This window comes from Cuculus canorus, chromosome 38 (genome assembly GCF_017976375.1).
Source record: "Cuculus canorus isolate bCucCan1 chromosome 38, bCucCan1.pri, whole genome shotgun sequence".
In the NCBI taxonomy this organism is placed as follows: domain Eukaryota; kingdom Metazoa; phylum Chordata; class Aves; order Cuculiformes; family Cuculidae; genus Cuculus; species Cuculus canorus.
This window is the reverse complement of record NC_071438.1, coordinates 339,495-363,500: the sequence shown is the minus strand read 5'-3', so window position 1 is coordinate 363,500 and position 24,006 is coordinate 339,495. Positions and strand designations below refer to the sequence as shown.

At 59.9% G+C, this 24,006-nt stretch overlaps 1 protein-coding gene across 3 annotated transcripts in view; it reads right to left on the bottom strand.

Moving 5' to 3' along the window:
- Positions 1-22,851, bottom strand: part of ITGAL (integrin subunit alpha L) — a 42,334-nt gene extending 19,483 nt beyond the window's left edge. The window contains exons 1-13 of one of the 3 annotated variants that reach the window (XM_054053054.1): positions 22,740-22,851; positions 20,435-20,540; positions 19,434-19,543; positions 8,517-8,569; positions 8,247-8,361; positions 7,141-7,271; positions 5,952-6,097; positions 4,165-4,309; positions 2,283-2,433; positions 2,131-2,198; positions 1,924-2,050; positions 969-1,117; positions 752-886 (exon numbers count right to left, since the gene is read on the bottom strand). In XM_054053054.1, the coding sequence (XP_053909029.1) occupies positions 752-886; positions 969-1,117; positions 1,924-2,050; positions 2,131-2,198; positions 2,283-2,433; positions 4,165-4,309; positions 5,952-6,097; positions 7,141-7,271; positions 8,247-8,361; positions 8,517-8,569; positions 19,434-19,543; positions 20,435-20,540; positions 22,740-22,779 (1,476 nt within the window). In that variant the 5' untranslated portion in view covers positions 22,780-22,851. Of the gene's footprint in view, positions 1-751; positions 887-968; positions 1,118-1,923; positions 2,051-2,130; positions 2,199-2,282; positions 2,434-4,164; positions 4,310-5,951; positions 6,098-7,140; positions 7,272-8,246; positions 8,394-8,516; positions 8,570-19,433; positions 19,544-20,434; positions 20,541-22,739 lie in introns of those variants that run through there. The other 2 variants (XM_054053055.1, XM_054053056.1) reach the window with 2 other exon arrangements.
- Positions 22,852-24,006: the final 1,155 nt, after the last annotated feature.

Here is a 24,006-nt window from a genome sequence, read left to right as displayed (position 1 = left end):
CCATCATCTCCATCTCCGTTCCCATCATCTCCATCTCCGTTCCCATCATCTCCATCTCCGTTCCCATCATCTCCATCTCCGTTCCCATCATCTCCATCTCCGTTCCCATCATCTCCATCTCCGTTCCCATCATCTCCATCTCCGTTCCCATCATCTCCACCTCCGTTCCCATCATCTCCATCTCCGTTCCCATCATCTCCATCTCCGTTCCCATCATCTCCGTTCCCATCATCTCCGTTCCCATCATCTCCATCTCCGTTCCCATCATCTCCATCTCCGTTCCCATCATCTCCATCTCCGTTCCCATCATCTCCATCTCCGTTCCCATCATCTCCGTTCCCATCATCTCCGTTCCCATCATCTCCATCTCCGTTCCCATCATCTCCGTTCCCATCATCTCCATCTCCGTTCCCATCATCTCCGTCTCCGTTCCCATCATCTCCACCTCCGTTCCCATCATCTCCACCTCCGTTCCCATCATCTCCATCTCCGTTCCCATCATCTCCACCTCCGTTCCCATCATCTCCATCTCCGTTCCCATCATCTCCGTTCCCATCATCTCCATCTCCGTTCCCATCATCTCCACCTCCGTTCCCATCATCTCCATCTCCGTTTCCATCATCTCCATCTCCGTTCCCATCATCTCCATCTCCGTTTCCATCATCTCCACCACCTTTGGTCCCACCACCACCTCCACCTTTGGTCCCATCATCTCCTCCAGCTCCGGTTGTCCTCTCCGCTGTCTCCTCACCTTCTCCCACCGATGGAGGAGGACGCGTCCTCCTCTCCTCCCATCGTAGTGCTGAGGAACCCCCACCAGAAGCGCCACCATCTCCTCCTTCTCCTCCTCCAACGCGCACAGAGAGGCCCCAAAGTAGGACCCCACCTATGGACACCACCACCGTGGGACAACCCCAAAGGAACCTCCAGAAGAACCCCTTCTGGAACCTTCTTTGGGCCCTCCAGACCTGGTGGCCGTGGAGGCTCTGGAGATGCCGCCATTTTCCGGTGGGACGGTGGAGCTCGAAGAGGACAACGGCGCCCACGTGGAGGTGACGCGGAGCGCCCGCGGCCACCACCGTCCTCTGCGGAGGGTGGAGAGCCACCAGCGAGTAACCTGCGAGCAGAGAGGACACATCTCCAGCCATGGTCCCACCATCTCCATCTGTGGTCCCACCACCTCCATCTGTGGTCCCACCACCTCCATCTTGAGTTCCACCACCTCCAACATGGTTTCCATCACCTCCATCTTGAGTCCCACCATCTCCAACCTCTCCATCTTGGGTCCCACCATCTCCATTCATGGTTCCACCACCTCCATTCGTGGTCCCACCATCTCCAACCTCCTCATTTATGGTTCCACCACCTCCATCTTGGGTCCCACCATCTCCAACCCCCCCATTTATGGTCCCACCATCTCCATTCATGGTTCTACCACCTCCAACTTGGGTTCCACCATCTCCAACCCCTCCATTTATGGTCCCACCATCTCCATTCATGGTTCCACCACCTCCATCTTGGGTTCCACCACCTCCATCTTGGGTTCTACCACCTCCATTCATGGTCCCACCATCTCCAACCCCCCCATCCATGGTCCCACCACCTCCATCTTGGGTTCCACCACCTCCATCTTGGGTTCCACCACCTCCATTCATGGTCCCACCATCTCCAACCCCCCCGTCCATGGTCCCACCATCTCCATCTGTGGTCCCACCATCTCCAACCCCTCCATTTATGGTCCCATCACCCCCATCTTGGGTTCCACCATCTCCATTCATGGTCCCACCACCTCCATCTTGGGTCCCACCACCCCCAACTCGAGTCCCACCACCTCCAACCCCTCCATCCACGGCCCCACCCCCTCCCCCTTTGGCCCCACCCCCTCCCCGAGGCCCCGCCCCCCCCAGGAGGTCCCCTCCTCACCCAGATACGCATCGGTGATGTTCTCCTCCAACGCCGGATTGGCCACGAAGGTCTCATTGTCCACCAGGAGCTCCACCAACCCTCCGGCCCAGTTATCAGCGCCCACCGCTCCGGTGATCCAATGGTCCTGAAGGGGTCAGGAGATGACCATAGACCTTCTCCACCATCACCCGAAGCCTCCGGAGATGCCACCAAAGAGGTCCTTACGTGGACCACTCCGACGCTCATCCCGCTGGAGCAGAGCTCCAGGTGGAAGCGGTTGGAATCGCTGGTGCCTAAAAAGCCAACGGAGAACCCCGTGGAGATGGAAGAGAAGGACCTCCCAAAGGCGGTGGTGGTGGTGGTGGTGGTGGTGGTACCTTCGATGGCGTAGATCTTCGCCTGAAGCTCATGGAAAAGGTTCTGGAGTTTCTCGAAGCTCTCCAAGACCTTCACGAACTCCGAGTTGGGGCTGGAGGCGAATTGGCTCAGGTAGAGGCGCGTGTCGGGGCTGTTGAAGTTGTTGCCCACCTGGAAGGTGAGGTGTTCTGGAAGGTTCCTTCAGGTCCCACCACCCTTATCTCGGATCTCGTGGCCTTTCTTCACCAACTCGACGTCATTATGAGGTCTTTGAGGTCCCCAAACCCCATCTTGAAGCTCTCACCCCCCATATCCAAACCCTAATGGAGGTTCTGGAAGGTTCCTTCAGGTCCCACCACCCCCATCTCGGACCTCGTGGCCTTTCTTGACCAACGCGACGTCATTATGGGGTCTTTGAGGTCCCCAAACCCCATCTTGAAGCTCTCACCCCCCATATCCAAACCCTAATGGAGGTTCTGGAAGGTTCCTTCAGGTCCCACCACCCCCATCACGGACCTCGTGGCCTTTCTTGACCAACTCGACGTCATTATGGGGTCTTTGAGGTCCTCAAACCCCATCTTGAAGCTCTCACCCCCCATATCCAAACCCTGATGGAGGTTCTGGAAGGTTCCTTGAGGTCCCACCACCCCCATCTCGGACCTCGTGGCCTTTCTTCACCAACTCGACGTCATTATGGGGTCTTTGAGGTCCTCAAACCCCATCTTGAAGCTCTCACCCCCCATAACCAAACCCTGATGGAGGTTCTGGAAGGTTCCTTCAGGTCCCACCACCCTTATCTCGGACCTCGTGGCCTTTCTTCACCAACTCGATGTCATTATGAGGTCTTTGAGGTCCCCAAACCCCATCTTGAAGCTCTCACCCCCCATAACCAAACCCTAATGGAGGTTCTGGAAGGTTCCTTCAGGTCCCACCACCCCCATCTCGGACCTCGTGGCCTTTCTTGACCAACTCGACTTCGTTATGGGGTCCTGGAGGTCCCCGAACCCCATCTTGAAGCTCTCGCCCCCATAACCAAAGCCTGATGGAGGTTCTGGAAGGTTCCTTGAGGTCCCACCACCCTTATCTCGGACCTCGTGGCCTTTCTTGACCAACTCGATGTCATTATGGAGTCCTGGAGGTCCCCAAACCCCATCTTGAAGCACTCGTCCCCCATATCCAAAACCTAATGGAGGTTCTGGAAGGTTCCTTGAGGTCCCACCACCCTTATCTCGGACATCGTGGCCTTTCTTGACCAACTCGATGTCATTATGGAGTCCTTGAGGTCCTCAAACCCCATCTTGAAGCTCTCGCCCCCCATAACCAAACCCTAATGGAGGTTCTTGAAGGTTCCTTCAGGTCCCACCACCCCCATCTCGGACCTCGTGGCCTTTCTTGACCAACTCGACATCGTTATGGGGTCTTTGAGGTCCCCGAACCCCATCTTGAAGCTCTCACCCCCCATATCCAAACCCTAATGGAGGTTCTGGAAGGTTCCTTCAGGTCCCACCACCCTTATCTCGGACCTCATGGCCTTTCTTGACCAACGCGACGTCGTTATGGGGTCTTTGAGGTCCCCAAACCCCATCTTGAAGCTCTCACCCCCCATAACCAAACCCTAATGGAGGTTCTGGAAGGTTCCTTCAGGTCCCACCACCCCCATCTCGGACCTCGTGGCCTTTCTTGACCAACGCGACGTCGTTATGAGGTCTTTGAGGTCCCCAAACCCCATCTTGAAGCTCTCATTCCCCATAACCAAACCCTAATGGAGGTTCTGGAAGGTTCCTTCAGGTCCCACCACCCTTATCTCGGACCTCGTGGCCTTTCTTCACCAACTCGACTTCGTTATGGGGTCCTGGAGGTGCCCCTGCCCCACAGCTGCCCCACGGCCGCCCCACGGCTCACCCCGATGACGTAGCGGGTGATTCCAAGCTCCTCGGCCCGTCGGACGCTGTCGCCGTCGCTGTCGGTGGCGTCGCCGTCGGTGATGAGGATGAGGACCTTCCGCGCGCCCGGACGAGCCCCACGGTCCACCCGGAAGATGTTGTCCCTATGGGGGGGGGGCAGCCGTGGGGCAGCTATGGGGCAGCTATGGGGCAGCTATGGGGCAGGGTGGAGGGGTCTATGGGGCAGCTATGGGGCAGCTGTGGGGCAGGACACTCAGATCATGGCATCAGTGGGGCAGGAGCTGAACTCAATGGGACCCAAAGGGAGTCAATGGGAGTCAATGGGACTCAATGGGATCCAAAGGGACCCAATGGGACTCAATGGAACTCAGTGGAACTCAATGGGACTCAATGGGACCAAAAGGGACTCAATGGGACTCAATGGGACCCAAAGGGACCCAAAGGGACTCAATGGGACTCAATGGGACCCAATGGGACCCAATGGAATCCAATGAGACCCAATGGGACCGAAAGGGATCCAATGGGACTCAATGGGAGTCAATAGAACCCAAAGGGACTCAATGGGACTCAATGGAACCCAATGGGATCCAATGGGACTCAATGGGACTCAATGGGACTCAAAGGGACCCAATGGGAGTCAATGGGATCCAATGGGACCCAAAGGGACTCAATGGAACCCAATGGGACCCAATGGGACCCAAAGGGACTCAATGGGACTCAATGGGACTCAATGAGACCCAATGGGATCCAATGGGACCCAATGGGAATCAATGGGACTCAATGGGACCCAATGAGAGTCAATGGGATCCAATGGGACTCAATGGAACCCAATGGAACCCAATGGAACCCAATGGGATCCAATGGGACTCAATGGGAGTCAATGGGACCCAATGGGAGTCAATGGGACCCAATGGGACTCAATGGGACCCAATGGGAGTCAATGGGACCCAATGGGATTCAATGGGATCCAATAGGAGTCAATGGGACCCAAAGGGACTCAATGGGACTCAATAGGACTCAATGGGATCCAAAGGGACTCAATGGGACTCAATTGGATCCAATAGGACCCAATAGGACCCAAAGTGATCCAATGGGACTCAATGGGACTCAATGGGACTCAATGGGACCCAATGGGACTCAATGGGAGTCAATGGGATCCAAAGGGACTCAATGGGACACAATGGGAGTCAATGGGACTCAATGGGAGTCAATGGGATCCACTGGGACCCAATGGGACTCAATGGGACCCAATGGGACCCAATGGAACCCAAAGGGACTCAATGGGACCCAATGGGACCCAAAGGGACTCAATGGGACTCAAAGGGACCCAATGGGAGTCAATGGGATCCAATGGGACCCAAAGGGACTCAATGGGACCCAAAGGGACCCAAAGGGACTCTATGGGAGTCAATAGAACCCAAAGGGACTCAATGGGACTCAATGGAACCCAATGGGATCCAATGGGACTCAATGGGAGTCAATGGAACCCAATGGGAGTCAATGGGACTCAAAGGGACCCAATGGGATCCAATGGGACTCAATGGGAACCAATGGGACCCAATGGGACCCAATGAGACTCAAAGGGACCCAATGGGAGTCAATGGGACCCAATGGGACCCAATGGGACTCAATAGGACCCAATGGGACTCAATGGGATCCAATAGGATTCAATGGGACTCAATGGGACTCAATGAGGCGGCTGAGGGGCAGCTATGGGGCAGCTATGGGGCAGCTATGGGTCAGGTGTGGGTCAGGTGTGGGTCAGGTGTGGGTCAGGGCACTCACGTGACGTAGGCGATGGCGGCGAAGGTGTCGGTGAGGCCGCGGAGCTGCCGCGGGGCCCCCAGGAGCTGCCGAGGCTGCGGCCGCGCCGCAAAGTCCCCGAGAGAGAAGTGGGGCAGAACCCCCGTGGAGAACTGCACCGCCGCGAACTGCCCCACAGCGACCCACGGCGACCCATGGTGACCCACGGACAGAGCCACGGGGACCCACGGAGAGAGCCACGGAGACCCACGGCGACCAATGGTGACCCACAGCGACCCACGGAGAGACCCACGGAGAGAGGAGAGACCCATAAGGAATGGCAGAGACCCATAGAGACCCATAGAAACCCATAGAGACCCATAGAGACCCATAGAGACCCACAGAGACCCCACAGAGACCCCATAGGGACCCCATAGAGACCCATAGAGACCCATAGAGACCCACAGAGACCCCATAGAGACCCATAGAGACCCACAGAGACCCACAGAGACCCATAGAGACCCATAGAGACCCCACAGAGACCCCATAGAGACCCATAGAGACCCACAGAGACCCCATAGAGACCCATAGAGACCCACAGAGACCCCATAGAGACCCCATAGAGACCCATAGAGACCCATAGAGACCCCACAGAGACCCCATAGAGACCCATAGAGACCCCATAGAGACCCACAGAGACCCACAGAGACCCCATAGAGACCCATAGAGAACCCATAGAGACCCATAGAGACCCATAGAGACCCCATAGAGACCCCCAGAGACCCATAGAGACCCCATAGAGACCCATAGAGACCCCATAGAGACCCATAGAGAGCCACAGAGACCCATAGAGACCCCATAGAGACCCACAGAGACCCCACAGAGACCCATAGAGACCCCATAGAGACCCCACAGAGACCCCATAGAGACCCATAGAGACCCATAGAGACCCATAGAGACCCCATAGAGACCCATAGAGACCCACAGAGACCCCATAGAGACCCCATAGAGACCCATAGAGACCCATAGAGACCCCATAGAGACCCATAGAGACCCATAGAGACCCCATAGAGACCCATAGAGACCCCACAGAGACCCATAGAGACCCACAGAGACCCATAGAGACCCATAGAGACCCCATAGAGACCCATAGAGACCCACAGAGACCCATAGAGACCCATAGAGAGCCATAGAGCCCCATAGCGCCCCATAGTGCCCCACAGCGACCCACGTGGATGGAGGTGTTGGCCAACTTCTCCATGACGTCCACCATGAAGGCCCAAATGGCCCCGAATTGGGCGTCGTTCATACTGTTGGAACCATCGAAGAGGAAGACCAAATCCACCATACCCTGAAGGCAACCTGTGGGGCAGACTTGGGGGTCAATGTGTGGGGCTGAGGCCACCAGGAAGGGAGTAGAGGACAGATGGGGGTCACCACCGACGTCCATAGGGGACCATCAGTGGCCTCGTTGGGGGTCAGCAGGGAGTGACCCCCATGGGGGGAGGGTGGGGGTGGCTGTGGGGCATCCTGGACCCATAGATTGACCCATAGAGACCCATAGAGACCCCATAGGGACCCCATAGAGACCCATAGAGAACAATAGGGACCCTATAGGGACCCATAGAGACCCACAGAGACCCATAGAGACCCATAGAGACCCCATAGAGACCCACAGAGACCCATAGAGACCCACAGAGACCCATAGAGACCCATAGAGACCCACAGAGACCCACAGACACCCCACAGAGACCCATAGAGACCCACAGAGACCCCATAGAGACCCATAGAGACCCACAGAGACCCACAGACACCCCACAGAGACCCATAGAGACCCATAGAGACCCCAAAGAGACCCACAGACACCCCACAGAGACCCATAGAGACCCATAGAGACCCCACAGAGACCCACAGAGACCCATAGAGACCCCATAAAGATCCCATAGAGACCCATAGAGACCCACAGAGACCCACAGAGACCCATAGAGACCCATAGAGACCCCATAGAGACCCATAGAGACCCATAGAGACCCCATAGAGACCCACAGAGACCCACAGAGACCCACAGAGACCCCATAGAGACCCATAGAGACCCACAGAGACCCATAGAGACCCACAGAGACCCCATAGAGACCCATAGAGACCCACAGAGACCCACAGAGACCCATAGAGACCCATAGAGACCCCATAGAGACCCATAGAGACCCATAGAGACCCACAGAGACCCATAGAGACCCATAGAGACCCCATAGAGACCCCATAGAGACCCATAGAGACCCCATAGAGGCCCACAGGCTGTGCTATGGGGCAGAGAGGATCTATGGGGCGCCCCCCAACCTTGGTATCCGGGCGCTCGCGTCTCCAGGGGTCGCAGTTCGCCGTCGAGGACGACGCAGACGCCGCTGCTGTGGGCGTTGCGGTCGCAGTGCCGGGTGAGCCCTGGGCCGCACACCTGGGAGGGGGACAGCGGCCACCAAAGGCCTCCTGGTGGCTACCAACCCCCCAAGATGGCCGCCAACCCCACAAAATGGCCGCCGGTGCCCCAAAATGGCCGCCGGTGCCCCAAAATGGCCGCCGGTGCCCCCCAAGATGGCGTCGGTCACTCACGATGGCGCCGTCGCGGTGTCGCGCGAAGGCCATTCCCAAATGGGAGTCATTCCCTGAGGGGAAACGGAGAGGAAGGGGAGTGCTCACTCACCCTCACTCCATCCTCACTCCACCCTCACTCCATCCTCACTCCACCCTCACTCCATCCTCACTCCACCCTCACTCCACCCTCACTCCATCCTCACTCCACCCTCACTCCATCCCCACTCCACCCTCACTCCATCCTCACTCCATCCTCACTCCACCCTCACTCCATCCTCACTCCATCCTCACTCCACCCTCACTCCACCCTCACTCCATCCTCACTCCATCCTCACTCCACCCTCACTCCACCCTCACTCCATCCTCACTCCACCCTCACTCCACCCTCACTCCATCCCCACTCCACCCCCACTCCATCCCCACTCCACCCTCACTCCACCCTCACTCCATCCCCACTCCACCCTCACTCCATCCCCACTCCACCCTCACTCCACCCTCACTCCATCCCCACTCCACCCTCACTCCATCCCCACTCCATCCCCACTCCACCCTCACTCCACCCTCACTCCACCCTCACTCCATCCCCACTCCACCCTCACTCCATCCTCACTCCATCCTCACTCCACCCTCACTCCATCCCCACTCCATCCTCACTCCACCCTCACTCCATCCTCACTCCATCCTCACTCCACCCTCACTCCATCCCCACTCCATCCCCACTCCACCCTCACTCCACCCTCACTCCATCCCCACTCCATCCTCACTCCATCCTCACTCCATCCCCACTCCATCCCCACTCCACCCTCACTCCACCCTCACTCCATCCCCACTCCACCCTCACTCCACCCTCACTCCACCCTCACTCCACCCTCACTCCATCCCCACTCCATCCTCACTCCACCCTCACTCCATCCTCACTCCATCCTCACTCCACCCTCACTCCATCCCCACTCCATCCCCACTCCATCCTCACTCCATCCTCACTCCACCCTCACTCCATCCCCACTCCACCCTCACTCCACCCTCACTCCATCCTCACTCCACCCTCACTCCACCCTCACTCCATCCTCACTCCATCCTCACTCCACCCTCACTCCATCCCCACTCCATCCTCACTCCACCCTCACTCCACCCTCACTCCACCCTCACTCCACCCTCACTCCACCCTCACTCCATCCCCACTCCACCCTCACTCCATCCTCACTCCATCCTCACTCCATCCTCACTCCACCCTCACTCCACCCTCACTCCACCCTCACTCCACCCTCACTCCATCCTCACTCCACCCTCACTCCATCCCCACTCCACCCTCACTCCACCCTCACTCCACCCTCACTCCACCCTCACTCCATCCCCACTCCATCCTCACTCCACCCTCACTCCACCCTCACTCCATCCTCACTCCATCCCCACTCCACCCTCACTCCATCCTCACTCCATCCTCACTCCACCCTCACTCCACCCTCACTCCACCCTCACTCCATCCCCACTCCATCCTCACTCCATCCCCACTCCACCCTCACTCCATCCTCACTCCATCCTCACTCCATCCTCACTCCATCCCCACTCCATCCTCACTCCATCCTCACTCCACCCTCACTCCATCCTCACTCCACCCTCACTCCACCCTCACTCCACCCTCACTCCATCCCCACTCCATCCTCACTCCATCCCCACTCCACCCTCACTCCATCCTCACTCCACCCTCACTCCATCCTCACTCCATCCTCACTCCACCCTCACTCCATCCTCACTCCATCCCCACTCCACCCTCACTCCATCCTCACTCCACCCTCACTCCATCCTCACTCCATCCTCACTCCACCCTCACTCCATCCTCACTCCATCCTCACTCCACCCTCACTCCATCCCCACTCCATCCCCACTCCATCCTCACTCCATCCCCACTCCACCCTCACTCCATCCTCACTCCACCCTCACTCCATCCTCACTCCATCCTCACTCCACCCTCACTCCATCCTCACTCCATCCTCACTCCATCCCCACTCCACCCTCACTCCACCCTCACTCCATCCTCACTCCATCCTCACTCCACCCTCACTCCATCCTCACTCCATCCTCACTCCATCCTCACTCCACCCTCACTCCATCCCCACTCCATCCTCACTCCACCCTCACTCCACCCTCACTCCATCCTCACTCCATCCCCACTCCACCCTCACTCCATCCCCACTCCACCCTCACTCCACCCTCACTCCATCCCCACTCCATCCTCACTCCATCCCCACTCCATCCTCACTCCATCCTCACTCCATCCTCACTCCATCCTCACTCCACCCTCACTCCACCCTCACTCCATCCTCACTCCATCCCCACTCCACCCTCACTCCACCCTCACTCCATCCCCACTCCATCCTCACTCCATCCCCACTCCATCCTCACTCCATCCTCACTCCATCCTCACTCCATCCCCACTCCATCCTCACTCCACCCTCACTCCATCCTCACTCCATCCTCACTCCACCCTCACTCCACCCTCACTCCATCCTCACTCCACCCTCACTCCACCCTCACTCCATCCTCACTCCATCCTCACTCCACCCTCACTCCACCCTCACTCCATCCTCACTCCATCCTCACTCCACCCTCACTCCACCCTCACTCCACCCTCACTCCATCCTCACTCCATCCTCACTCCATCCTCACTCCACCCTCACTCCACCCTCACTCCATCCCCACTCCATCCTCACTCCACCCTCACTCCACCCTCACTCCATCCTCACTCCATCCTCACTCCATCCCCACTCCACCCTCACTCCACCCTCACTCCATCCTCACTCCATCCTCACTCCATCCTCACTCCACCCTCACTCCATCCCCACTCCATCCTCACTCCACCCTCACTCCATCCCCACTCCATCCTCACTCCACCCTCACTCCACCCTCACTCCATCCTCACTCCATCCTCACTCCACCCTCACTCCACCCTCACTCCATCCTCACTCCACCCTCACTCCATCCTCACTCCATCCTCACTCCACCCTCACTCCACCCTCACTCCACCCTCACTCCACCCTCACTCCATCCCCACTCCATCCCCACTCCATCCTCACTCCACCCTCACTCCATCCCCACTCCACCCTCACTCCATCCCCACTCCATCCCCACTCCATCCTCACTCCACCCTCACTCCACCCTCACTCCACCCTCACTCCATCCTCACTCCACCCCCACTCCACCCTCACTCCACCCTCACTCCATCCCCACTCCACCCTCACTCCACCCTCACTCCACCCTCACTCCACGCTCACTCCACCCTCACTCCATCCTCACTCCACCCTCACTCCACCCTCACTCCATCCTCACTCCACCCTCACTCCATCCCCACTCCATCCTCACTCCACCCTCACTCCACCCTCACTCCATTCCCACTCCACCCTCACTCCACCCTCACTCCACCCTCACTCCATCCTCACTCCACCCTCACTCCACCCTCACTCCACCCTCACTCCATTCCCACTCCACCCTCACTCCACCCTCACTCCACCCTCACTCCATCCTCACTCCATCCTCACTCCACCCTCACTCCATCCTCACTCCATCCCCACTCCACCCTCACTCCACCCTCACTCCATCCCCACTCCACCCTCACTCCATCCCCACTCCATCCTCACTCCACCCTCACTCCATCCTCACTCCACCCTCACTCCATCCCCACTCCATCCTCACTCCACCCTCACTCCACCCTCACTCCACCCTCACTCCACCCTCACTCCATCCCCACTCCATCCTCACTCCATCCTCACTCCACCCTCACTCCATCCTCACTCCACCCTCACTCCACCCTCACTCCACCCTCACTCCATCCTCACTCCACCCTCACTCCATCCCCACTCCATCCCCACTCCATCCCCACTCCATCCTCACTCCACCCTCACTCCACCCTCACTCCATCCTCACTCCATCCTCACTCCATCCCCACTCCATCCTCACTCCATCCTCACTCCACCCTCACTCCATCCTCACTCCATCCTCACTCCACCCTCACTCCACCCTCACTCCACCCTCACTCCACCCTCACTCCATCCCCACTCCATCCTCACTCCATCCTCACTCCATCCCCACTCCATCCTCACTCCATCCTCACTCCACCCTCACTCCACCCTCACTCCATCCTCACTCCACCCTCACTCCATCCCCACTCCATCCTCACTCCATCCTCACTCCACCCTCACTCCACCCTCACTCCACCCTCACTCCATCCTCACTCCACCCTCACTCCACCCTCACTCCACCCTCACTCCACCCTCACTCCATCCTCACTCCATCCTCACTCCACCCTCACTCCACCCTCACTCCACCCTCACTCCATCCTCACTCCACCCTCACTCCATCCCCACTCCATCCTCACTCCACCCTCACTCCATCCCCACTCCATCCTCACTCCATCCTCACTCCACCCTCACTCCATCCCCACTCCATCCTCACTCCATCCTCACTCCACCCTCACTCCACCCTCACTCCATCCCCACTCCATCCTCACTCCACCCTCACTCCACCCTCACTCCACCCTCACTCCATCCTCACTCCACCCTCACTCCATCCTCACTCCACCCTCACTCCATCCTCACTCCATCCTCACTCCATCCCCACTCCATCCTCACTCCACCCTCACTCCATCCCCACTCCACCCTCACTCCATCCTCACTCCACCCTCACTCCACCCTCACTCCATCCTCACTCCACCCTCACTCCATCCCCACTCCATCCTCACTCCATCCTCACTCCACCCTCACTCCATCCTCACTCCACCCTCACTCCATCCCCACTCCATCCCCACTCCATCCTCACTCCACCCTCACTCCATCCCCACTCCATCCTCACTCCATCCTCACTCCATCCCCACTCCATCCTCACTCCATCCCCACTCCATCCTCACTCCATCCTCACTCCATCCTCACTCCATCCCCACTCCATCCTCACTCCATCCTCACTCCATCCTCACTCCATCCCCACTCCATCCTCACTCCATCCCCACTCCACCCTCACTCCATCCTCACTCCATCCTCACTCCATCCTCACTCCATCCCCACTCCATCCTCACTCCACCCTCACTCCATCCTCACTCCATCCTCACTCCATCCTCACTCCACCCTCACTCCACCCTCACTCCATCCTCACTCCATCCCCACTCCATCCCCACTCCACCCTCACTCCACCCTCACTCCACCCTCACTCCATCCCCACTCCACCCTCACTCCATCCCCACTCCATCCCCACTCCACCCTCACTCCATCCCCACTCCACCCTCACTCCACCCTCACTCCACCCTCACTCCACCCTCACTCCATCCCCACTCCACCCTCACTCCATCCCCACTCCATCCTCACTCCACCCTCACTCCACCCTCACTCCACCCTCACTCCACCCTCACTCCATCCCCACTCCACCCTCACTCCATCCCCACTCCATCCTCACTCCATCCCCACTCCATCCTCACTCCATCCTCACTCCATCCTCACTCCATCCTCACTCCACCCTCACTCCACCCTCACTCCATCCTCACTCCATCCCCACTCCACCCTCACTCCACCCTCACTCCATCCCCACTCCATCCTCACTCCATCCCCACTCCATCCTCACTCCATCCTCACTCCATCCTCACTCCATCCCCACTCCATCCTCACTCCACCCTCACTCCATCCTCACTCCATCCTCACTCCACCCTCACTCCACCCTCACTCCATCCTCACTCCACCCTCACTCCACCCTCACTCCATCCTCACTCCATCCTCACTCCACCCTCACTCCACCCTCACTCCATCCTCACTCCATCCTCACTCCACCCTCACTCCACCCTCACTCCATCCTCACTCCATCCTCACTCCATCCTCACTCCACCCTCACTCCACCCTCACTCCATCCCCACTCCATCCTCACTCCACCCTCACTCCACCCTCACTCCATCCTCACTCCATCCTCACTCCATCCCCACTCCACCCTCACTCCACCCTCACTCCATCCTCACTCCATCCTCACTCCATCCTCACTCCACCCTCACTCCATCCCCACTCCATCCTCACTCCACCCTCACTCCATCCCCACTCCATCCTCACTCCACCCTCACTCCACCCTCACTCCATCCTCACTCCATCCTCACTCCACCCTCACTCCACCCTCACTCCATCCTCACTCCATCCTCACTCCACCCTCACTCCACCCTCACTCCATCCTCACTCCACCCTCACTCCACCCTCACTCCACCCTCACTCCATCCCCACTCCATCCCCACTCCATCCTCACTCCACCCTCACTCCATCCCCACTCCACCCTCACTCCATCCCCACTCCATCCCCACTCCATCCTCACTCCACCCTCACTCCACCCTCACTCCACCCTCACTCCATCCTCACTCCACCCCCACTCCACCCTCACTCCACCCTCACTCCATCCCCACTCCACCCTCACTCCACCCTCACTCCACCCTCACTCCACGCTCACTCCACCCTCACTCCATCCTCACTCCACCCTCACTCCACCCTCACTCCATCCTCACTCCACCCTCACTCCATCCCCACTCCACCCTCACTCCACCCTCACTCCACCCTCACTCCATTCCCACTCCACCCTCACTCCACCCTCACTCCACCCTCACTCCATCCTCACTCCACCCTCACTCCACCCTCACTCCACCCTCACTCCATTCCCACTCCACCCTCACTCCACCCTCACTCCACCCTCACTCCATCCTCACTCCATCCTCACTCCACCCTCACTCCATCCTCACTCCATCCCCACTCCACCCTCACTCCACCCTCACTCCATCCCCACTCCACCCTCACTCCATCCCCACTCCATCCTCACTCCACCCTCACTCCATCCTCACTCCACCCTCACTCCATCCCCACTCCATCCTCACTCCACCCTCACTCCACCCTCACTCCACCCTCACTCCACCCTCACTCCATCCCCACTCCATCCTCACTCCATCCTCACTCCACCCTCACTCCATCCTCACTCCACCCTCACTCCACCCTCACTCCACCCTCACTCCATCCTCACTCCACCCTCACTCCATCCCCACTCCATCCCCACTCCATCCCCACTCCATCCTCACTCCACCCTCACTCCACCCTCACTCCATCCTCACTCCATCCTCACTCCATCCCCACTCCATCCTCACTCCATCCTCACTCCACCCTCACTCCATCCTCACTCCATCCTCACTCCACCCTCACTCCACCCTCACTCCACCCTCACTCCACCCTCACTCCATCCCCACTCCATCCTCACTCCATCCTCACTCCATCCCCACTCCATCCTCACTCCATCCTCACTCCACCCTCACTCCACCCTCACTCCATCCTCACTCCACCCTCACTCCATCCCCACTCCATCCTCACTCCATCCTCACTCCACCCTCACTCCACCCTCACTCCACCCTCACTCCATCCTCACTCCACCCTCACTCCACCCTCACTCCACCCTCACTCCACCCTCACTCCATCCTCACTCCATCCTCACTCCACCCTCACTCCACCCTCACTCCACCCTCACTCCATCCTCACTCCACCCTCACTCCATCCCCACTCCATCCTCACTCCACCCTCACTCCATCCCCACTCCATCCTCACTCCATCCTCACTCCACCCTCACTCCATCCCCACTCCATCCTCACTCCATCCTCACTCCACCCTCACTCCACCCTCACTCCATCCCCACTCCATCCTCACTCCACCCTCACTCCACCCTCACTCCACCCTCACTCCATCCTCACTCCACCCTCACTCCATCCTCACTCCACCCTCACTCCATCCTCACTCCATCCTCACTCCATCCCCACTCCATCCTCACTCCACCCTCACTCCATCCCCACTCCACCCTCACTCCATCCTCACTCCACCCTCACTCCACCCTCACTCCATCCTCACTCCACCCTCACTCCATCCCCACTCCATCCTCACTCCATCCTCACTCCACCCTCACTCCATCCTCACTCCACCCTCACTCCATCCCCACTCCATCCCCACTCCATCCTCACTCCACCCTCACTCCATCCCCACTCCATCCTCACTCCATCCTCACTCCATCCCCACTCCATCCTCACTCCATCCCCACTCCATCCTCACTCCATCCTCACTCCATCCTCACTCCATCCCCACTCCATCCTCACTCCATCCTCACTCCATCCTCACTCCATCCCCACTCCACCCTCACTCCACCCCCACTCCATCCTCACTCCATCCTCACTCCACCCTCACTCCACCCTCACTCCATCCTCACTCCATCCCCACTCCATCCCCACTCCACCCTCACTCCACCCTCACTCCACCCTCACTCCATCCCCACTCCACCCTCACTCCATCCCCACTCCATCCCCACTCCACCCTCACTCCATCCCCACTCCACCCTCACTCCACCCTCACTCCACCCTCACTCCACCCTCACTCCATCCCCACTCCACCCTCACTCCATCCCCACTCCATCCTCACTCCACCCTCACTCCACCCTCACTCCACCCTCACTCCACCCTCACTCCATCCCCACTCCACCCTCACTCCATCCTCACTCCACCCTCACTCCACCCTCACTCCATCCCCACTCCATCCTCACTCCACCCTCACTCCATCCCCACTCCATCCCCACTCCATCCCCACTCCACCCTCACTCCACCCTCACTCCACCCTCACTCCACCCTCACTCCACCCTCACTCCACCCTCACTCCATCCTCACTCCATCCTCACTCCATCCCCACTCCACCCTCACTCCATCCCCACTCCATCCTCACTCCACCCTCACTCCATCCCCACTCCATCCCCACTCCATCCCCACTCCACCCTCACTCCACCCTCACTCCACCCTCACTCCACCCTCACTCCACCCTCACTCCATCCCCACTCCATCCTCACTCCACCCTCACTCCATCCCCACTCCACCCTCACTCCATCCTCACTCCACCCTCACTCCATCCTCACTCCATCCTCACTCCACCCTCACTCCATCCTCACTCCACCGTCACTCCATCCCCACTCCACCCTCACTCCATCCTCACTCCATCCTCACTCCATCCCCACTCCATCCCCACTCCACCCTCACTCCATCCTCACTCCACCCTCACTCCATCCTCACTCCACCCTCACTCCATCCCCACTCCATCCCCACTCCACCCTCACTCCATCCTCACTCCACCCTCACTCCACCCTCACTCCACCCTCACTCCACCCTCACTCCATCCCCACTCCATCCCCACTCCACCCTCACTCCATCCTCACTCCACCCTCACTCCATCCCCACTCCATCCCCACTCCACCCTCACTCCATCCTCACTCCACCCTCACTCCATCCCCACTCCATCCCCACTCCACCCTCACTCCATCCTCACTCCATCCTCACTCCACCCTCACTCCACCCTCACTCCATCCCCACTCCATCCCCACTCCACCCTCACTCCATCCTCACTCCACCCTCACTCCACCCTCACTCCACCCTCACTCCATCCTCACTCCACCCTCACTCCATCCCCACTCCATCCCCACTCCACCCTCACTCCATCCCCACTCCATCCCCACTCCACCCTCACTCCATCCTCACTCCACCCTCACTCCACCCTCACTCCATCCCCACTCCACCCTCACTCCATCCCCACTCCACCCTCACTCCATCCCCACTCCATCCCCACTCCACCCTCACTCCACCCTCACTCCACCCTCACTCCATCCCCACTCCACCCTCACTCCATCCCCACTCCATCCCCACTCCACCCTCACTCCATCCCCACTCCATCCCCACTCCACCCTCACTCCATCCTCACTCCATCCCCACTCCACCCTCACTCCACCCTCACTCCATCCCCACTCCACCCTCACTCCATCCTCACTCCATCCCCACTCCATCCCCACTCCATCCCCACTCCATCCCCACTCCACCCTCACTCCATCCCCACTCCACCCTCACTCCACCCTCACTCCATCCCCACTCCACCCTCACTCCATCCTCACTCCATCCCTACTCCATCCTCACTCCATCCTCACTCCATCCCCACTCCACCCTCACTCCATCCCCACTCCACCCTCACTCCACCCTCACTCCATCCCCACTCCACCCTCACTCCACCCTCACTCCATCCTCACTCCACCCTCACTCCACCCTCACTCCACCCTCACTCCACCCTCACTCCATCCTCACTCCACCCTCACTCCATCCCCACTCCACCCTCACTCCACCCTCACTCCATCCCCACTCCACCCTCACTCCATCCCCACTCCATCCCCACTCCACCCTCACTCCTTCCTCACTCCACCCTCACTCCACCCTCACTCCACCCTCACTCCATCCGCACTCCATCCTCACTCCACCCTCACTCCATCCTCACTCCACCCTCACTCCATCCCCACTCCACCCTCACTCCATCCCCACTCCACCCTCACTCCACCCTCACTCCACCCTCACTCCATCCTCACTCCACCCTCACTCCACCCTCACTCCACCCTCACTCCATCCTCACTCCACCCTCACTCCATCCCCACTCCACCCTCACTCCATCCCCACTCCACCCTCACTCCACCCTCACTCCACCCTCACTCCATCCTCACTCCACCCTCACTCCACCCTCACTCCATCCTCACTCCACCCTCACTCCACCCTCACTCCACCCTCACTCCATCCCCACTCCACCCTCACTCCATCCTCACTCCACCCTCACTCCACCCTCACTCCATCCTCACTCCACCCTCACTCCACCCTCACTCCACCCTCACTCCATCCCCACTCCACACTCACTCCATCCCCACTCCACCCTCACTCCATCCTCACTCCATCCTCACTCCACCCTCACTCCATCCTCACTCCATCCTCACTCCACCCTCACTCCACCCTCACTCCATCCTCACTCCATCCTCACTCCACCCTCACTCCACCCTCACTCCACCCTCACTCCACCCTCACTCCACCCTCACTCCACGCTCACTCCGTACCTCTGAGTGTGAGTGCTCCGCACTCTCCGCTCTCCACTCGGCACAGGAGCAGTCGCTGCCCCACAGCGCCCAACGGGGCCCCAACCAACAGCCTGAGGGCACTTAGGGGGCTGCCCCACAGCCGCCCCACTGCTGCCCCATAGCTGCCCCATAGCCGCCCCACTGCTGCCCCACTGCTGCCCCATAGCTGCCCCATAGCCGCTCTCCAGCCCCATAGCTGCCCCATAGCCCCATAGCTGTCCCATAGCTGCCCCATAGCGCCCCATAGTGACCATATAGCTGCCCCATAGCTGCCCCATAGATGCCCCATAGCCCCTCTCCAGCCCCATAGCTGCCCCACAGCTGCCCCATAGCTTCTCTCCAGCCCCATAGCTGCCCCATAGCCGCTCTCCAGCCCCATAGCTGCCCCATAGCCCCATAGCTGTCCCATAGCTGCCCCATAGCGCCCCATAGTGACCATATAGCTGCCCCATAGCTGCCCCATAGTGCCCCACTGCTGCCCCATAGCCCCTCTCCAGCCCCACAGCTCCCCATAGCCCCTCCCCAGCCCCACTGCTGCCCCATAGCCCCTCTCCAGCCCCATAGCTGCCCCATAGCCCCTCCCCAGCCCCACTGCTGCCCCATAGCCCCTCTCCAGCCCCATAGCTGCCCCATAGCCCCTCCCCAGCCCCATAGCTGCCCCACAGCTGCCCCATAGCCGCCCCATAGCTGCCCCATAGCCGCCCCACAGCTGCCCCACAGCTGCCCCATAGCCGCCCCACAGCTGCCCCACAGCTGCCCCATAGCCGCCCCACAGCTGCCCCATAGCTGCCCCATAGCTGCCCCATAGCTGCCCCATAGCTGCCCCACAGCTGCCCCATAGCTGCCCCATAGCTGCCCCATAGCTGCCCCACAGCTGCCCCACAGCCGCCCCATAGCTGCCCCATAGCTGCCCCACAGCTGCCCCACAGCCGCCCCATAGCTGCCCCATAGCCGCCCCACAGCTGCCCCATAGCACCCACCGGCCGCGGTCGAGCTGGAGGAGGCGGTACCCGAAGCTGTAACTGCTGTGGGTCAGAACGCGATGTGGGGCAGAGACGAGCGAGAAGGCCGCGCCGTGGGGCAGCGCTATGGGGCAGAGAGCGGCCGGGAGGGTCACCGGGGGGCGCTATGGGGCACAGAGGGGGATCTATGGGGCGCTATGGGGCAGAGAGGGGAATCTATGGGGCGCTATGGGGCTCAGAGGGGGATCTATGGGGTCTATGGGGCTCAGAGAAGGATCTATGGGGCGCTATGGGGCACAGAGGGGGATCTGTGGGGCGCTATGGGGCACAGAGGGGTTTCTGTGGGTCGCTATGGGGCACAAGGGAGAATCTATGGGTCGCTATGGGGCTCAGAAGGGGATCTGTGGGTCGCTATGGGGCTCAGAGGGGGATCTGTGGGGCGCTATGGGGCACAGAGGGGGATCTGTGGGGCGCTATGGGGCTCAGAGGGGGATCTATGGGGCACTATGGGGCTCAAAGGGGGATCTATGGGTCGCTATGGGGCTCAGAGGGGGATCTGTGGGGCGCTATGGGGAACAGAAGGGGATCTATGGGGCGCTATGGGGCACAGAGGGGGATCTATGGGGCGCTATGGGGCACAAAGGGGGATCTGTGGGGCGCTATGGGGCTCAGAGGGGGATCTGTGGGGCACTATGGGGCACAGAGGGGATCTATGGGGCGCTATGGGACTCAGATGGGGATCTATGGGGCGCCGTGGGGCAGAGAGGGGGATCTATGGGTCGCTATGGGGCTCAGAGGGGGATCTGTGGGGCGCTATGGGGCACAGAGGGGGATCTATGGGGCGCTATGGGGCACAGAGGGGGATCTGTGGGGCGCTATGGGGCTCAGAGGGAGAATCTATGGGTCGCTATGGGGCTCAGAAGGGGATCTATGGGGCGCTATGGGGCACAGAGGGGGTTATGTGGGGCGCTATGGGGCACAGAGGGGGATCTATGGGGCGCTACGGGGCACAGAGGGGGATCTATGGGGCACTATGGGGCTCAGAAGGGGATCTATGGGGCGCTATGGGGAACAGAAGGGGATCTATGGGGCGCTATGGGGCTCAGAGGGGGATCTATGGGTCGCTATGGGGCTCAGAAGGGGATCTATGGGGCGCTATGGGGCTCAGAGGAGGATCTATGGGGCGCTATGGGGCTCAGAAGGGGATCTATGGGGCGCTATGGGGCTCAGAGGGGGATCTATGGGGCGCTATGGGGCACAGAGGGGGATCTGTGGGGCACTATGGGGCGGGAGAGGGCCTGGAGGTCCCTATGGGGCAGGAGAGGCCCTGGAGGTCCCTATGGGGCAGGAGAGGGCCTGGAGGTCCCTATGGGGCGGGAGAAGGCCTGGAGGTCCCTATGGGGCGGGAGAGGGCCTGGAGGTCCCTATGGGGCAGGAGAGGGCCTGGAGGTCCCTATGGGGCAGGAGAAGGCCTGGAGGTCCCTATGGGGCGGGAGAGGCCCTGGAGGTCCCTATGGGGCAGGAGAGGGCCTGGAGGTCCCTATGGGGCGGGAGAAGGCCTGGAGGTCCCTATGGGGCGGGAGAGGCCCTGGAGGTCCCTATGGGGCAGGAGAGGGCCTGGAGGTCCCTATGGGGCAGGAGAGGGCCTGGAGGTCCCTATGGGGCGGGAGAGGCCCTGGAGGTCCCTATGGGTCAGGAGAGGGCCTGGAGGTCCCTATGGGGCAGGAGAGGGCCTGGAGGTCCCTATGGGGCGGGAGAGGGCCTGGAGGTCCCTATGGGGCAGGAGAAGGCCTGGAGGTCCCTATGGGGCAGGAGAGGGCCTGGAGGTCCCTATGGGGCGGGAGAGGGCCTGGAGGTCCCTATGGGGCGGGAGAGGGCCTGGAGGTCCCTATGGGGCAGAGAGGCCCTGGAGGTCCCTATGGGGCAGGAGAGGCCCTGGAGGTCCCTATGGGGCAGGAGAGGGCCTGGAGGTCCCTATGGGGCGGGAGAGGGCCTGGAGGTCCCTATGGGGCGGGAGAAGGCCTGGAGGTCCCTATGGGGCAGGAGAGGCCCTGGAGGTCCCTATGGGGCAGGAGAGGGCCTGGAGGTCCCTATGGGGCGGGAGAGGCCCTGGAGGTCCCTATGGGGCAGGAGAGGGCCTGGAGGTCCCTATGGGGCAGGAGAGGGCCTGGAGGTCCCTATGGGGCGGGAGAGGGCCTGGAGGTCCCTATGGGGCAGGAGAAGGCCCTGGAGGTCCCTATGGGGCAGGAGAGGCCCTGGAGGTCCCTATGGTGGTCCCGAAGCCCCCTGAGATGCCACCACCCCTCCCCCGTCCCCTCGTTACCGCTCATTAAGGCGGCGGTGACGAGGACGCCGGCCGCCATCTTGCCCAGCGCCCCTCCCCCGCTTCCTTCCTGGGTAACGGCACTGGGGAGGAGCCCAGTATGGACCAGTAGAGACCAGTAGGGACCAGTAGGGACCAATAGAGACCAATATGGACCAGTATGGACCAGTATGGACCAGTAGAGACCACTATGGACCAGTAGAGGTCCCAGTGGAAAGCGGGAGAATGTCATGGGGGACCATTAGAAACCAGTATGGACCAGTATGGACCAGTATGGACCAGAAGAACCTTATATGGACCCGGTGGAAGCCAGTATAAACCAGTATGGACCAGTATAGACCAGTATGGGACCAGTATGGACCAGTATGGACCAGTATAAAGCAGTATGGGCCCAGTTCTGGACCAGTAGGACCTCATAGGGACCCAGTAGAGCCCAGTATAGACCAGTATGGGCTCAGTATAGACCAGTATGGACCAGTATGGACCAGTATGGACCACTTTGGGCGCAGTAGAGACCCCATAGAGACCCCATAGAGACCCATAGAGACCCATAGAGACCCCATAGAGACCCATAGAGACCCATAGAGACCCCATAGAGACCCATAGAGACCCACAGAGACCCCATAGAGACCCACAGAGACCCACAGAGACCCCATAGAGACCCATAGAGACCCACAGAGACCCCATAGAGACCCACAGAGACCCATAGAGACCCACAGAGACCCCATAGAGACCCATAGAGACCCACAGAGACCCATAGAGACCCACAGAGACCCCATAGAGACCCATAGAGACCCACAGAGACCCATAGAGACCCACAGAGACCCCATAGAGACCCATAGAGACCCACAGAGACCCATAGAGACCCATAGAGACCCATAGAGACCCATAGAGACCCCATAGAGACCCACAGAGACCCATAGAGACCCACAGAGACCCACAGAGACCCATAGAGACCCCATAGAGACCCACAGAGACCCATAGAGACCCCACAGAGACCCATAGAGACCCATAGAGACCCATAGAGACCCATAGAGACCCCATAGAGACCCACAGAGACCCATAGAGACCCCACAGAGACCCATAGAGACCCCATAGAGACCCCATAGAGACCCCATAGAGACCCATAGAGACCCCATAGAGACCCACAGAGACCCATAGAGACCCCACAGAGACCCATAGAGACCCCATAGAGACCCCATAGAGACCCATAGAGACCCACAGAGACCCACAGAGACCCATAGAGACCCACAGAGACCCATAGAGA